We start from the raw sequence: 17,233 nt of genomic DNA, 5'->3' as shown, positions 1-17,233 counted from the left end.
GTACAGCCGAAGTTAACGTTTTTTCTTGTTTTATTATAATATCATTTCTCACAGAGTTGCTGATATAAGCGTTATAAAGACAAACCGAAAGTCGAACACCACTCTATTGGGTCCCCCAGGGGAACTGTACTAGGAATAAGTGCGAACTGATTTTATGAATTTTAATTTGAGCGATTCATCGGTTAAGCGATTAATAAGGTTTAATCTAGAGGCTATAAATAAGTAATCAGTTATATTCGGTATATGAGGGCTGCAAAAGGTATAAACAGATTTTGTAGGAATTGTCACATTTTAGAGGTTCCACTTGGTTAAAGTTTTATTCCGATTCTATTGTAATTTACTTTGTGTTATAATCTCAATAAATAATAAGAAGATAAAAGGAAACTAATGAGTTCAAAATGGTGTTCTATAAAAGTAGCCGTAGCCTTTTAGTCCGATTTTTCATGTTTTTCAATATGCCATAAGAATTGTAATGAAAATAATACAGACTAAATTAAAAAAAAAAGAAATAAATTAAAAGTATTGGACCTATCTAAAATATTAGTTAATGTACAAGGCACCTTACTATGGTATAATTTATTAACTGATCCATAAGCGGATAATAATTTTGTTATATAATTCTTCTGGCGTTATGTTTTACATATTGGGGTATAGTTACATATATGAGAGGTGAGTGTGATTTGTTGCGATTTTGAAATATTTTTAGTTATTAGACTCAAAAATAGAAGAGGTTATACCAAGGACAACGAATCCATTACAAAACCCATAGCGATTTCAATAATTATAAATCTGTCTATTTACAATACTAACGAACAAATTTATCCAAATCTCATTAAAATATTTCTTCAAATTTTGACTAACATGAATCTCTAACTATCTCGATTATTAAAAAAAAATCCCGTTATTTGCACATAAACTTGATACTTGTACAGCAAGTGGCGACGAGAGTAAAACAATTTATATTAAAAAAGCACATTTTGCCAAAAATTCCAACAAATTGTGCAAAATCTCGAAGCGTGCAGAAAAAATCGCAACGAAAGATGTGCGTCAAACTTTTGTAACTTTTTTCCATTGGCTACAGTCAGTTTCGCTTTCATCGCTGTCGACGTTGTTGTGAGCTTTTAAGCACAAACGCTGCTCAGCGCTTTGCAGCATCTCCATAACTCACCCGCTAAAGTGCACATTGCTGTTAAGCAACAACACAGATATGCATATATTTATTCCGTACCCGTCGGTCACATCTTTTTGTCAACTTAACAGGTCCAAAACCCCAAAGCGCGACTATTAAATTTTGTGCAAACTGGATTCTGTTGTTGTTCTGCTTTTTTGTTGTTTTTGCTTTTGTCATAACAGCACAAATTAATAACAACTATTTGAAGTGACGAACTTCAGCTAGAAGCTACTCGTACTACTCACCTTTTAGCTGAGCTTGTATCTGTCGCAGCGCGTCAACTCAACATTCAGTCTTAAACGAAAGCTTACGCGTTGTAGTGCGTTTTTTTGCATAGCACGCTTAGTGAAATATATAAGTTATAAATAATTTTTAAAGGACTTTGCTCTAAGGATACTCCATATAAGCTGTAATAAATTGAAAAAAAAAATAGTGAAAATGTTTAAGATTTTATTAAGTGCAACACTGTGTGTGGCCATGTTTGGCTCATTGGGTTAGTATACAATATTTTCAATTAAAATTTAGTGTAGTTTTTAGTTGTAAATTATAAATATGATTGCCTTGAATTTCTATGCGCGAGTTTACAAAAGACTTAAGACACGAACTTCTTAGTGTATGTTTTTGGAATAAATTCAAAATTGCATATAAATTTAGAAAATTAAATTAATGTGCATTTTTAGACAAAAATACATACAAATATTTATACAAAAATTAAAAAAAATAACAAAGAAAGTGTTTTCTTAAAAATTACAAACAAAAATTCCAGATTTTATTTAGTTTTCTTACGCATTTATATGAACTGAGCGAAACCTTTTATAATTAATTTCCTTGAAACATTTTAATTATGTTATATTATATTTAATATAATAATATAATATAGTATATAAATTTAATAAAACATTATATTTAATATAACATAATTCGTGAGCTAAAATGTCCTTTGAAATGTATAGTTAAATTTAAAAAAATAAATTTGAAAAATTAATGAAAATTCGTTGTGCTCTCAAACTTTAGAACATATTAAAGATAAAATTAGAACTGTTAAAAAAGTGTTTAAAAATATGTTTTACAATAATTTTTAAAATTTTTAATTTTATTTTTAATAATTTTTAGAGAACAAATTTTGAAATATATTCGAGTCTCTGTTATGATTTAATAAAATTAATATCAAATATTTTAATACATAATTTTTTTTTTTTTTTCAAAATATTACAATTAATTATAATAGAAAAAATTTTAAAGAAAATATTTTTTTAAATGTCCCAAATTGCTCAGGAATGTACACGAATACTTTTCTATTTAAAATAGTTAAAAATATTACATTTGGGAATCAAAAATTCTGGGAATAAAATCTAAAAGTCTTTACATACACAAATTCTCTTAATATAATACTAGAGAAGGGGTTAAAATCGGCGGAAGTTAACTTCATAATTTGAATATATAATGTACATAATCATCAAGTTCAATGTACATATCAGATTTATATAGACATTTTCAAATTTTTTTTTTTGTTTTCTCGAAAAATTCTATATGTTCTATATATTTATGAAATTATAACAGAATATTTGAAATTATTGTCAAAAAATATTTTGAATTCACCTTGCATTCCATTTCTCTTGGTCACGGCTAACTAACCGTTGTGCTTTACCTTAACTTGTTTGCTTACCGAAGATTTTATATTTACAAAAAACAAGTTTTCTAACTAAGATAAGAATGTTCCGTTGTTTTGGATAATATTTCATGATATTTTGAAAATAATGTTCTGAAAATTACTAGGCAGATTACTTTCCTAAACGCCTTATGTCTGAAGTATGCTTTGCTTTCCTTTTTTGATAGCTGAAATATTGCCAATTATGACTTCGTGGAGAGAACATCTTCAGCATCATTTTCTAAATTTTTAACGTTTGGTACACAGTCTCTAATATTTCAAGTTTACTTATTTTCGATAGTTGGAGAATCTATACTGAGGCAGCTTCTGTAATTCACTTCCGAGTGAAATTCAAGCAAATTCACTTTCAATCCGTTATTTGGTATATATGGTGTACTGAATTTCGATTTTACTTTCCAAATTCCACATTTTTTTTTTAATTTTTACTTTCACTCGGATTGTAGAACCTGCCTGATATTCTGATTAAAGCTATTCAGAATAAATTTTTATTATTATCCATATATTTTCTTTTATTTCTTATTTGGTTCAAATATAATATATAGACCTATTCCCCGGAAAATAATTAAAAAATTTATTTTTTGTGTTCAAGAAATATTTTGTAAATGTTTATGAAAAACCCGTATTTTCATTGCTCGACTTTCCTTTTTGCTTGACTTTAAAAAATTATTAATAAAGTACTGAAAATACTACATTCTGATAATTGTTATAAAAAATATACTTAAAAATTCGTCTAAAAATATATTTCTTATCGTTTTATCTCTCCACCACCTTTTTGTGTTCTTTTCGTCCTTTCTTGCTGTTCCTGTAGTCTATTTTTTAAATTATTTATCTACAACTCTTTACAGAAATTCACAACTTAACGTATTCAAATTCACAATTCATTTTTTATACTCTCGCAACAAAAGATGCTAAAGAGAGTATTACAGTTTTGTTCACATAACGGTTGTTTGTAACATCCAAAACTAAACGAGTTAGATATAGGGTTATATATACCAAAGTGATCAGGGTGAAGAGTGGAGTTCAAATCCGAATGTCTGTCTGTCCGTCCGTCTGTGCAAGCTGTAACTTGAGTAAAAATTAAGATATCTTGATGAAACTTGGCATACTTATTTCTTGGCACCATAGGAAAGTTGCTTTCGAAAATGAGCAAAATCGGACCACTGCCACGCCCACAAAATGGCGAAAACCGAAAACACATAAAGTTCCATAACTACCCTTAAATAAAGCTATGGAACTAAAATTTGGTATGAAGGATCGCACTTTGAAGAGGCATATTGGGATGTAATTTTTTTGGGGAAGTGGGCGTGGCCCCGCCCCCTACTAAGTTTTTTGTACATATCTCGCAAACCAATAGAGCTATATAAACCAAACTTTCTGCAGTCGTTTTTTTTAGCCAATTCCTAATACAGTCCAAAAATTAAAGAAATCGGATCATAACCACGCCCACCTCCCATACAAAGGTTAGGTTGAAAATTACTAAAAGCGAGTTAATTCACTAACGAGAAACGCCAGAAACACTAAATTTCACATAAGACATGGCAGATGAAAGCTGCACTCAGATTTTTTTACAAAATGGAAAATGGGCGTGGCGTCGCCCACTTATGGGTCAAAAACTATATCTCAGGAACTACTCGTCCGATTTCAATGAAACTTGGTTTGTAATAGTTTCTTTATATCCCAATGCTATGTTCAAATCGCTTCACAACCACGCCTACTTCCTATATACCACAACTTTGAAGATGATCTGAATCGTTTACTTTACAATATATAAAGTAAGCACTAGTGAAGATATCGGTGCAGAACTTTGCACAAATACTATGTTAATAGTGTGGCAGCCCCATTCTAAAAATCGCCGAAATCGGACCATAGGTTTTTAAGGCCCCATATATCAAACACGAGGACCTCGGTGCTTCTAGTCTAATATTATGGTTTCCAACTTTCAATGGACTTTATACAATATATATGACGAATATGTGGGTCAAATTGTGTATTACATAATATAAATAAAGTCAAATGAATAAATTGCGAGAGTATAAAATTTTCGGTTACCCCCGCACTTAGCCCTTCCTTACTTGGTTTGGTACTCTGTACTCAAAACTCTGCTAAATGTTTTAATGAACTTATTCTCCTAATCGCAGATTTTTTCAACAATCTGTTTCATGAGAAAAAAAAAACAGATGTGGGATTTATATTGATATATTAATTCTAAAAATTGTATATTTATTTATTACCATCTCTGCGATTATAAGATTCATATAAATTCAATATATTCGCACATAATTAAATAGAAATAGATATAATCAATAACCACAGTGGTTACACTAGTTTAACGAGGTAAATATCTGCATATTTTATTGTGCTGAATTGAATCAATTTAACAAAAAAGATTCACCACTTCTACGTTCCTAGAAGTTGCGAATCGAAGACTGTGCTATATACGTATGTATATGCCAAGCTGTACAATATATAAAATTGTATATCAAATTGAAGAAATTCCCCCAAATTATAATTAAATATTATTTTCTCATCCCAACTGTTGCTATATCAAAAAGTACCGTAATAACTAGGCGGTAACTTGCTAATTATAGAATCCACACACATATTTAAGCCACAAAAACAAAAATTTTAGAATAACAATTGTTCGCATTAATTGCCAAATTTCACCAGCTCGCTACAGCACTTTATTATTTCATAATAGAACAAATACCGGAATTTCGCCATTTGAAAGCACCCAGAAATATTTCACACCACCTGTTTGGCATATAAATTGCAAATAAGTGAAGCAGCTGGAATAACTGGATAAAGTTATATGTGCCGCATGTACATACATACATACAGATGAATCCATAAGCAGGCATATTCCGTTGCCAGCATATGTGTCGCAGTAAATCTGTATAATAATTACGACAAAAGCTGATAGCGATATCGCTACTAATCAGCCTCATTAAATATTCAATTGTAGGGCGTAGCTTTTTATTTAAGCATTTTTGCATTTGGATTTGTGAAAGAATTGTGGCAAGATTTTATTCGCAGTTTTCTTATTTATGCTTGCTGCTTGTCAGGCATTTCAAGTACGCATATGCTTACATACATACATATGTATTAAAGTTGTGTTGTTGGTAATTTGTTTCTAACTAATAGTTGGTTGTAATTTATTACTATTTTGAAGCGCGTTGTACACAAACAAATTGCAGTCGCTGGTTATCATTGATGAAGGTGATGTAGCGGCATTTGAAATTCAATACATACTTATTTATGTAAGGAGAGTTGCTTACATATATGTATGTCGGAGCCTCATATTTATATAAAATGTGCATTATCTTATAAAATGGCATAACTCAAAATGACATTTTTTATATTTTTTTGCTTATAGTAAAATAAAACGTCAAATTAGGAACTCTCTTAATTCAAAAATTGTTTGAACGAAGATTTCGTCTAAGGTCGTAGTTGATTCATATATTTAAATGACTTTATTTTATTTTCATTAGATTAGATTACAGATTGAGGAATTGCACTGCGACCTAAAGTCTATAGTGCCCTCTCCAACTATCACAGTATACCATTTAATCCCGTCACGTTACGAAACCTCAACAGTGTTCCAGGGCTGATGGACGCGATACTATCTCTTTGGCGATACAGAGTCCCATTTATATGACCCCTTTTCTTTGCAATCGCCGGGCAGTCAAGAAATAAGTACCTAGGTGTCTCCGCTACTAGATCACAGAATCGACAATGATCCGACGAGTAGATTTCTAGTTTTTGCAGGTGACACCTTAGGCTGCAGTGGCCAGTGGAGAGTACCACTAGTTGTCACAGGTTGTTTCTAGGAAGTTTGTTTGAAAATTTTCAGATTGTATTTATTTTATTTAAATTCTAAGAATTTTTCAAAGATTTGGACTACTTTGGACCATTACTTGAAATATAATATGCTGGTCAGTTCGTTTCATCACTTTCCAGGGCTGAAATGAAAGTCAAATTATTCTAGGAAATTGTCATACGATATCTTTCAGCTTCTTAAGTCATTCATGATTGGAAAAAAAAAAATTTTAACTGCCCAAATATGAACGCATCATCATCTGAAATGCTTATAAGCTCAACTAATGACTAACGTAGACCTCTTTTCAATGAGAAAGGATTTTTCGTAGAAGAATTATTTTGGGTATACAAAATCTTTTGGCCACAGAGCTTATCTGTAAGTCACATATATTTAGAAAAGATCCCCAAATTGTCTTCAAATATTTACGAAGAATTGGCCTTCAAGCAAGTTTTAATGTGGTCAGCTTATTTTCCGACTGTTCTATACCGTGATAGACCACTCATTGAAAAGAGGTCACCGGTGCAATAAATAACCCATTCGAAGTCTTATGCTAATATAAAGCAAAATTTTTAATATCTGACTAAAATTAATACCAGTTGTCACAACTAAACATTTTCACTTCCGACTTATGTCATTTATAAGGTTAACTAGCAATACAAATACAACAGAAATAAAAATCTAAAACAAATATTAAATATATCTATATAATTACTTCAACAAACAAGCATTAGACCTCCCTGTTGTCACTTGACAATCAGTAGTAGCAGTTAGGCGTGTCCCAACCAGCTACCTAATTGAAATATGTGGCATCTAAGCTAGCATTCTATCGATTTGCTATAAACAACTAATTGTCTATAGGCTATCTTCTGGCATTTCAATTTATCACCGACTCATCTCGCTGTTAATTTGCGAAATTGCGAATTTCCGAGCTGTTAATTGCGTTAGAAACCGGGGAAAAAAAGTTAAAAGCGCTAAAAGCAATTGCAATGCAAAAATCGTTGTTGTTGTTTTTTTTGCAAACACGTTCGTTGCTCAACTCTTTTGTTTGCAAGCATATTTGTCCTCAACTAGTTTTGTTGTTTTTATATATTTGAAGGTAATTGAATTTATAGAAATAAATAAAAAATCCATTTTATTAAATAAATTCATAACAATGCAGTCACTAGCTTGAGGCTGCTCGTGGATTAAGTTGATAAAGCGCGATGCTTTTGTGTATTGAGATGTGTTTGTTTACTTGTTGAGCCGCTTCTACATTTTTGTGGTTGGTTGTCTTTCGTTGTTTCACAAGGTCGCGGTTGTACGTATGTAGTGGCTGCGTAAGTGATGCTGTGACAGACAGCACAGTGGTATTAGGGAGGTTAATTGGCATAGATGAAATATTTTCGTAAAATAAATTTGTCGAAATGTCGATAATTTTCTACTGAAAAAAATAAAATTTATTTAGAATCAATTAAAATCAGCAGCGGTGATGATAACAATTCCTAAAAAATTGTTATAAAATTATAATTTTATTAAAAAATTTAATAATAATAATATTTTTTGGTGAAGTTAACGAAATACAGTACCTATCCACAAAATTAGAATCACTTAGTTTTTATTTTTATTTTTAGTATAATTAAATTATTACACAATTTTTATACTCTCGCAACATGTTGCACAGAGTATCATAGTTTTGTTCACATAAAGGTTGTTTGTGTCACCAAGAAATAAAAGAGTTAGATATGGGGTTATATATATATATAAATGATCAGGATGACGAGTGGAGTTGAAATCCGGACGTCTGTCCGTCCGTCTGTCCGTCTGTCCGTCCGTCCGTCCGTCCGTCCGTACAAGCTGTAACTTGAGTAAAAATTGAGATATCTTAATGAAACTTGGAACACATGTTCCTTGGGACCGTGAGAGGGTTGAAAATGGCGAAAACCAAAAACACATAAAGTGTCATAACTAAGCCATAAATAAAGTTATAATAGTAAAATTTGGAATAAAGGATCGCACCAGGAAGGGGCATATTTGGATGTAATTTTTTTGGGGAAGTGGGCGTGGTCCCGCCCCCAAATTGGTTATTTATATATATCTCGCTAACCAATGAAGCTATATAAACCAAACTTTCTGCAGTCGTTTTTTTTAGCCACTTCTTAATATAGTTCAAAAATAAAAGAAATCGGGTAATAACCACGCCCACCTCCCATGCAAAGGTTAGGTTGAAAATTATTAAAAGTGGGTTAACTCACTAACGAAAAACGTCAGAAACACTAAATTTCACATAAGAAATGGCAGATGGAAGCTGCACTCAGATTTTTTTACAAAATGGAAAATGGGCGTGGCGTCGCCCACTTATGGGTCAAAAACCATATCTCAGGAACTACTCCGACCGATTTCAATGAAACTTGGTTTGTAATAGTTTCCTTACCTCCCAATAATATGTTGTGAAAATTGTCCAAATCGGATAACAACCACGCCTACTTCCTATATACCAGAACTTAGAAGATGATCTGAATCGTTAACTTTACAATATATAAAGTAAGCACTACTGAAGATATCAGTGCAGAACTTTGCACAAATACTACCTTTATAGTGTGGCAGCCCCATTCTAAAAATCGCCGAAATCGGACCATAGGTTTTCAAGGCCCCATATATCGAACATGAGGACCTCGGTGCTTCTAACCTAATATTGGGGTTTCCAACTTTCAATGGACTTTATACAATATATATGACGAATATGTAGGTCAAATTGTGTATTACATAATATAAATAAAGTCAAATAAATAAATTGCGAGAGTATAAAATGTTCGGTTACACCCGAACTTAGCCCTTCCTTACTTGTTAAAAATATATTTAATGTACATTCTAGAAATTTTGACCAAATCACATAAAATAAAATAGATTAAAATACACTAAAGACTATTTTATTACAAAATACAGTGGCTGTTCCAAGAAACTATAATATTTTGTTTTCAAAATTAAAAAAAAAATATATATATTTTATTTTGTTCGAAATCAATTATTTAAAAAAGTATTACTACCTAGATTTGTAAAATATAGAAATAAATTTCAAAAAAATTGCACGAGAATTGTGGAATAAATATTCATTCTTTAATAATTTTATGCCTAACAATCTATTTAATATATCTAAATTTAACAAGAAATTTTAAAAAAGATAACTCGGCCATTTTTGGCACAATTTCGACAGAAATTATAAAGAGGAATATATGATATACACCATATACTTAATCTGCTTAGGTTAGACTGGGTGAGTCAATCTGGTAAAAATATTACTTGATCACCGTAATACTGAAGCTGACAGAGTTAATTAGTCTTGACAAAGAATACTCAATTAGTTGAAATATCCTTGGAGGTTTATCTTGGTTCTTCAACTATTTTCAAACAATAGTTTAGGAACACGGCCTACCTCAGTACCAGTAAAGTTTAACAAATTAGCCAATTTGACTGCAAAAGACATTCGGTGCTGTCATAATCTTCTTGCTTAATTTTTGAGCATTTATGGAACAACTACAATATTGGAGATGATAGAAATAAAAATCAGTTCAATAAACACTTGCAAAGAGTTCTATAAATAAATTTAGAGATTTTATACTCGTTTGGATATAAGATAGATATCCAATAGCTTCACAAATGTTGATAACTAGATAAGTTAGAAATATATTACAGTAAAAAGTCACAGTCCTAAAAGAAATTTTGTATCTTATAATAAATTTAAACAAGAAATAACGTTAACTTCGGCTGTACCGAAGATAATATACCCTTCACAGGTGCATTTCTTCGGTTTGTATGACAGCTATATGCTATAGTGAACCGATCTGAACAATTTTTTCGGAGATTAAATTATTTCTATGAGCAATAACTCACACCAAATTTCGTGAAGATATGTAGTAAGATGCGAAAATTTTCCATACAAGTCATTGATTCCGATCGTTCGGTTTGTATGGCAGCTATACGCTATAGTGAACTGATCTGAACAATTTTTTCGAAAATTAAATTATTTCTATGAACAATATAACTCACACCAAATTTCGTGAAGATATGTAGTAAAATGCGGAAGTTTTTCATACAAGCCATTGGTTCCGATCGTTCAGTTTGTATGGCAGCTATATGATATAGTGGTCCGATATCGGCAATTCCGACAAATGAGCAGCTTTTTGAAGAGAAAATAACATCTGGAAAATTTCAAAACGATATCTTAAAAACTGAAGGACTAGTTTGTATATATTAATACAGACAGACAGACGGACATGGCTAAATCGACTCAGTTCAACATACTGATCATTTATATATATACTTTATAGGGCCTCCGACGCTTCCTTCTCGGTGTTACAAACTTCGTGACAAACGACATATGTTTATAAAATACCAATTTCATACCAAAAATTATCCACACCACACCACTGTGCGCCAACTTAAACACATTTTTTGCAGTTCATACATACCAATACTCGTATGCTAATACAGGTTACATAATCCAGCCACGCTTAAGCATCCACCAAGTTGACAGCATGACTGCAGCTTGTCGCCCGCTTTACCTTCATCTGCTGCTCATCTGCAATTTATTTATTTACGAGTATTTCGAATATCAATTTTATTGCTTAGCAGCAGCTTTTAGCGTCTGCGCACGCACACCTTTGTATATATGTACATATATATATATATATATATACCAATACATATGTGTGTTGTGCACTTAAAAGCTTGTGCGCTTGCTTGTGTGCATTTAACAAGCTGTCTCGTTGTCTGCTGATGAAACTTGTTTGGTTTTAAGCACTTTTACTTTCAGCACAGCGAAGAATGCTGCTGATCATTTTGATGTTTGTTATGTGTTTGTTGTTGTTGGTTATTGTTTTGATTATGTCTTTTTGGCGAATATTTTTTGTGCTTTCGAAAATGTTTATTGATTTTACCGCTATTTCAAGGCATACAAGTTCTGTTATTATATAATCAGTGATATAATAGTACCGTTATTTCATTATTTTAATAATGTATTCTAATTAATTGATTTTTAATGTAGCGATTGAATTTTTTTATTTAAAAAAATAAATAGCAAAAAACAGAAATTAGTATTAAAAAAAATATATTTTTTTTTAATTTTACCAATTCTTCAACTTTTTTAAATCAAATGAATATGCATATCTTCTTCTTATATTTATTATATTTACTGTCTTAATAATATATACTATTTTTTTTACTTTATTTATTTTTTTTATTATTTACTTAATTTTTTTCACATTATAAATTTTTTTAAAATAAAAGTTTTATTATGTTCACTGTGAGCACTTAAGGCAAAGTATCAAAAATAAATTACACCCAAAAACTTTAATCTGTTTATATGCTCCCACTTGTTCACCCAAAATGACGTAGTACAACATTATTTGAGTTATTTCTAAAGCAAATTTTATTTATCTGCATGCATAAGAGTATTTACGTTTATGAATGCAAGCTTAAAATGACATTTTTCGTCAACAAAGTGGGGGCAATTAGGTCAATACATACATATATTGCCGGTACTTATTGCACACTTTGGAGTTATATGAACATGGTTTGAGTAGTGAGCATTGATGTTATGAAAAGAGTCATAAGAGACTACAAAAACATAAAGAAAATACAAAAATACTAAATAATAACCACTTTGTATGGTATTAGATCGCATAATGTTATCAGTTCCGTACTTCAAAACACATCAATATCGTTATTTGTCGGGTGTATTTACTGTCTTTTAGCATCGATTTTAAATTACGAAAATTGATTTAAAGTCTTTTGTGTGCTATTATAATAATATCAAATATTTTAGAAGAAGAATATTGTTTACTTTAGTATGGTAGTTGTTGTACTATTGACATCTAAAATGATTACGATAACATTCACACATTTAGATATTGGATGACATATAAATAGTTGGATTCATAGATCACATACCAGAAATTTCGTTGTAAAAGATAGTGGACTACTGTTGTTTTTTTAGGCCAAAGCCCTAGTTGTGTCAATCTGTGCTAATACAAAGTTTGATTAGGATTATTTTCCAAATTCAAATTTTGAAAAACAACATTAGTCATTTTGACTCTTTCCGTATAGCAGAATACGTCGCCTGATTTGGCTGTTTCTTAGAAGCTCTTGTATGTGATGATATATTACTGTTTATTCATATTCCTGTCAGTATCTAACCTCAAAATATTATGGATACAAAGTGTATAAAAACTTCAACGTTTGACGCATTAATTCGGAGATGATATTAAAATTTTAATTGACTATCGGGTTCCCAGAGGAACTGTTGTATCTTCATCCATTATCACATAATCAAGCTGGTTCTACAATACAATGAAAATTAAAAATAATGTGGAATTTGAAAAGTAAAATCGAAATTCATTACACCGAATTTCGGATTGAAAGTGAATTTGCTTGAGTTCTCTCGAAAGTGAATTACAGAAACTATAATAATATGTCAATTTCGATCACATGAAATGCTTAAGAAATGTCCCTTTTAATACAACTAATTTGTTAAATCCGATTTGGAAAACGGCTTACAAATATGTGCTCGATTGTTGTAGAGATTTGTACTGTATAATTAAAAAAAAATGCATTTTAAAAATATCTAAATATGCATAGAATAATTATCTAAGGTTAGCGGTAGACTTACGCTATATATACATATACATATATCTAAGATAAAAGGTCTTATGAGTACCAGAACTACAACTTTGTTACTCTTTTACATCAGTGTCAGACACTTACTTATCAATTCTGTGGAAGGTGTTTCACTCTTGTATTGAGCTATCGTTTAAGACATCTAATTATTTAGTTAGATGAATATCGTCGTCTCTATTATTCCAATTTTTTATATTTATATTATTATTATTTATATTTTTAATTCATTTTTTATTTATGAATTTTCCGGATTTTATACAAAAATATTTCAGTTCATCTTTCATCTTAAAAGTTTTTGTGTGCAAAATAAAAAAATCAAAAGAAAAAATATATCAAAAATTTAACTTCTCATCATTCTACTTCACTTCATTCTCCACTATGTCTAGGTAAGCAAATTCAATTAAAATTATGTATTAATATCGATTTATGCTCTTCTCTCTATCTCACCTTGCAGCTCATGCACAATGTCAACAACCCAACGGTACACAAGCGGTCTCGGGCTCATGTGATGCCTACATCGAATGCAGGAATGGTGTGGCCGAAGAGAAAATCTGTCCCGACGGTCTGCTGTACAATCCCAAATCTTCTGGTTATCCCTGCGGCTACCCCATCGATGTAGAGTGCTCACAGGGCCAAGCACGCATACAGCCAGCGCAACCAACTGACGAGTGCCCACATCAATTCGGTTACTATGGCATGGGTGATTCACACAATTGTGGTAAATTTAAGAATTGCGCTTCCGGTCGTGGCTTCGTCTTCGACTGTCCCGACGGTTTGGCTTGGAATAAGGAAACCTACAAATGCGATTGGCCCGATCAAGTAGCCGACTGTGATGCCGAGGCTTTCTTGGGCTTCAAGTGCCCACCACCAAAACCATCACCACGTGGCGAATTTATCGGTGAACCCGAACAAGAATACGAATTCTACCCATCCAGCGATAATTGTCAAGTGTATTTCATCTGTATCGAGGGTCGTCCACGTCGCATTGGTTGTGATGAAGCCAGCGCTTTCAATCCCGAAACTCAATCTTGTGATGATATCGACAATGTGCCCACTTGCAGCGCAGAAATCAAACAACGTGGTCAGGAGATTAAGAATGCGCGTCTCTCAGCGAAGACAGCTGCAGCAGCGAAGAGGAGAATCTAAGAAGGAAAACTGAGAAAACACTTATTTTAATATATTTTTTCATTGTTTTTGTAATACTCTAGTCCATAGTGAAAAAATACGATGATTCTGTTCGACTACATTTGTATGAAAATTTTTTCAATAAAAGCGAAATGAAAAATACAAAAATAGTTCGTAATCTTAAAGATCCTTGCATCATTAGACCCGATAAAATATATTTTAGAAGCTTAGGTATAATATATGTCTGTCCAAAAACATCTACCCTGAGAAATGTACTATGCGTCCACTCAAAAACAAAAGCGATATCTAACTATCGATATTTGTGAATCTAATTTTACTAAATTACTATACCTCTTTTCCACCAATAAACAGCTCACGCCGCCGCCCGCTCTTGCCCCGAACCGAACGGTCGCTTCGCCGATGATGAACAATGTGATGCCTATCTGGAATGCAAAGAAGGTGTCGGCGAGGAGAAACTGTGTCCCGATGGCCTGCTCTTCAATCAACGCACCAAAACCACTGGCGACTGCACATACTTACCATTCACAACGTGTAAGGAACGCTTACGCCTGCAGCCAGCCAACGGTACCGCCGAATGTCCACGTCAGTTTGGTTTCTATAATAACGGTGATCCAAAAAATTGCGGTGTCTACAAGAATTGTGCACATGGTGAAGCTACACTGACAAAATGTCCCGAAGGCTTGGCCTTCAATGTGGCGTCCTATCAGTGTGATTGGCCCGATCTAGTTGCTGAGTGTGATGCTGAGGCTTTCCTCGGCTTCCAATGCCCACCACCAGAGATTGTCGATGGTGTGGAGAAGGAAGTCGACACCAGTCCCGAGGGTGAGCTACGCTATTACCGTCATCCCAAAACATGCAAGAAATATTTCGTCTGTGTCAATGGTCATCCTCGTCTCTACAATTGCGGTAAATATTTGGCTTTCAATGTGGAAACGAAATTATGCGATTTCTACACCCATGTGCCGGAGTGCTATGCGCTTTTGAAGGAGAAGAAATTGGCCGCTGCCGCCAAACAGGCTTAAAGCGTGACAACTATGTCAATGCATTGGTTGTGCGAAAGGCCAAGTTTTGCCATTTTATATTTTATTCAACTTGATAAAGCTTTAAAGTGAATTTACAACATGTTTTTTGTATGAAAATTATTAAAATAAATATTGAAATAAATAAATGCATAAATATTTATAAAAATTTTGTTATGATTTTTTAGTTTTGAAAGTATTTGGGCTCCGGACATCATACATTCAACTACACTCAGCAACATTTGCCGTTAACAACATTGCTGTTTAAATATTATCCTATTATCTTAGTAATTTCCACAAAATCAATAAAAATGTCAGAATCCAAATTTTTCTGTTATATTTTTTAAGTTAAAATACACGCAAACAACAATGAATAGCATTATCAGCAATTTTTAGCGTTAGCAACAATGTTAATAAACATTTGCAACATTTTTGTTTACAACAATGTTTATAAACATTTGCAACATTTTTGTTTAGCAACAATGTGTGTACGCACGTTTATCATGCACAATTAAATTCACAACATTTGTACTTAACAAAATTGCTTTTAAACAATTTTCGATTATCTTAATAAATTCCAAAAATGTATAAAAATAAATAAATTTTTCGCTTTTTTTCAAATACAAATACACGCAAACAACAATAAATAGCATTTACAGCAACTTTCAGCATTAGCAACAATGTTGCTAAATATTTGCAGCACTTTTTATTTAGCAACAATGTTTATAAACATTTTTGTTTACCTACAATGTGTGTAAACACGCGTACCATGCAAAATAAAATTCGCAACATTTTTTGCTAAACATTTTGTATACAGCAAGATTGCAGTTAACACATTTTCTATTATCTTAATAAATTTCAAAAATCAATAAAAATTACAGCAATCACAATTTTCCGTCTTATTTTCAAGTAAAAAATACACGCAAACAACAATAAATACCATTTACAGCAACATTCAGCATTGTACATAGCATAGCAACAATGTTGCTAAACATTTGCAACATTTTTGGTTAGCAACAATGTGTTTAAACACGTTTAAAATGCAGTATTAACTTCGCAACATTTGTTGCTAAACATTTTGTATACCGCAACATTTGGTGCCAGCCACATTGTTGCTGCATCAGAAAATTCGTGCCGGCGAAATTTACTAACGAAACCACGAATATCATCAGGCGCGCAGAACAGCTAGTAGGTGGACGCCCAACACCAAGCGGAAGTTAAAAGTGCATGCGGCAAATGAGGACGCCTGAAGGTATGCAAAGAAATGTGAGTGGGGCACATATGACTATTGTATGAAAGTGAGTAGTTGCAGAGCGGAAATGTTGACGCCTGAAAGTGGGTTTGTTTTGATTTTTTTGTTTAAAACTGTGGCGCGGTGTTTGTGTATGTGTTAAATATATTTAATGAAATAAAACGCATTTATATATATTTTTTTATTTTGTTTTCCTTCATTTTTGTATCATTTATTTATTGATTTAATATTAATATTCTCATCTCGTTTAAGTCAATTGCATTCTGTTCGCTAAATTGTTAAATTTATATCATAGTTTACTTCATTTTCATTTTTATTAAATTGTGTGTGTATGTTTGTTGTAAGTATTACGCTTTCACATACGCTAATTTATCTTTATTCGTTAAACAATTCATACCGCATACAATTGTGATACTCATTTAAAACTAACTAAACTTAAGCGATAAATTGGCAAAAATTATATTTAATTTTAATTTTAAATAAACTAAAGCAAAGTAATTTATATATG

At 32.0% G+C, this 17,233-nt stretch overlaps 1 protein-coding gene across 2 annotated transcripts; it reads left to right on the top strand.

Annotated features, from left to right (window-relative positions):
• Positions 1-1,417: 1,417 nt before the first annotated feature.
• Positions 1,418-15,642, top strand: LOC105216169 (protein obstructor-E). Of its 2 annotated transcripts, none has more exons than XM_011190524.3 (2): positions 1,418-1,664; positions 14,806-15,642. In XM_011190524.3, exons 1-2 carry the CDS (start codon positions 1,610-1,612, stop codon positions 15,474-15,476), a joined length of 726 nt encoding a protein of 241 aa, XP_011188826.1. In that variant the 5' UTR covers positions 1,418-1,609; the 3' UTR covers positions 15,477-15,642. The 2 variants fall into 2 exon arrangements, with proteins under 2 accessions (XP_011188826.1, XP_011188825.2); XM_011190523.3 differs by having other exon boundaries at positions 1,425-1,664; positions 13,763-14,873.
• Positions 15,643-17,233: the final 1,591 nt, after the last annotated feature.

This window comes from Zeugodacus cucurbitae, chromosome 3, assembly GCF_028554725.1.
Source record: "Zeugodacus cucurbitae isolate PBARC_wt_2022May chromosome 3, idZeuCucr1.2, whole genome shotgun sequence".
Taxonomy (NCBI): domain Eukaryota; kingdom Metazoa; phylum Arthropoda; class Insecta; order Diptera; family Tephritidae; genus Zeugodacus; species Zeugodacus cucurbitae.
This window is presented reverse-complemented; position numbering and strand designations above follow the sequence as displayed.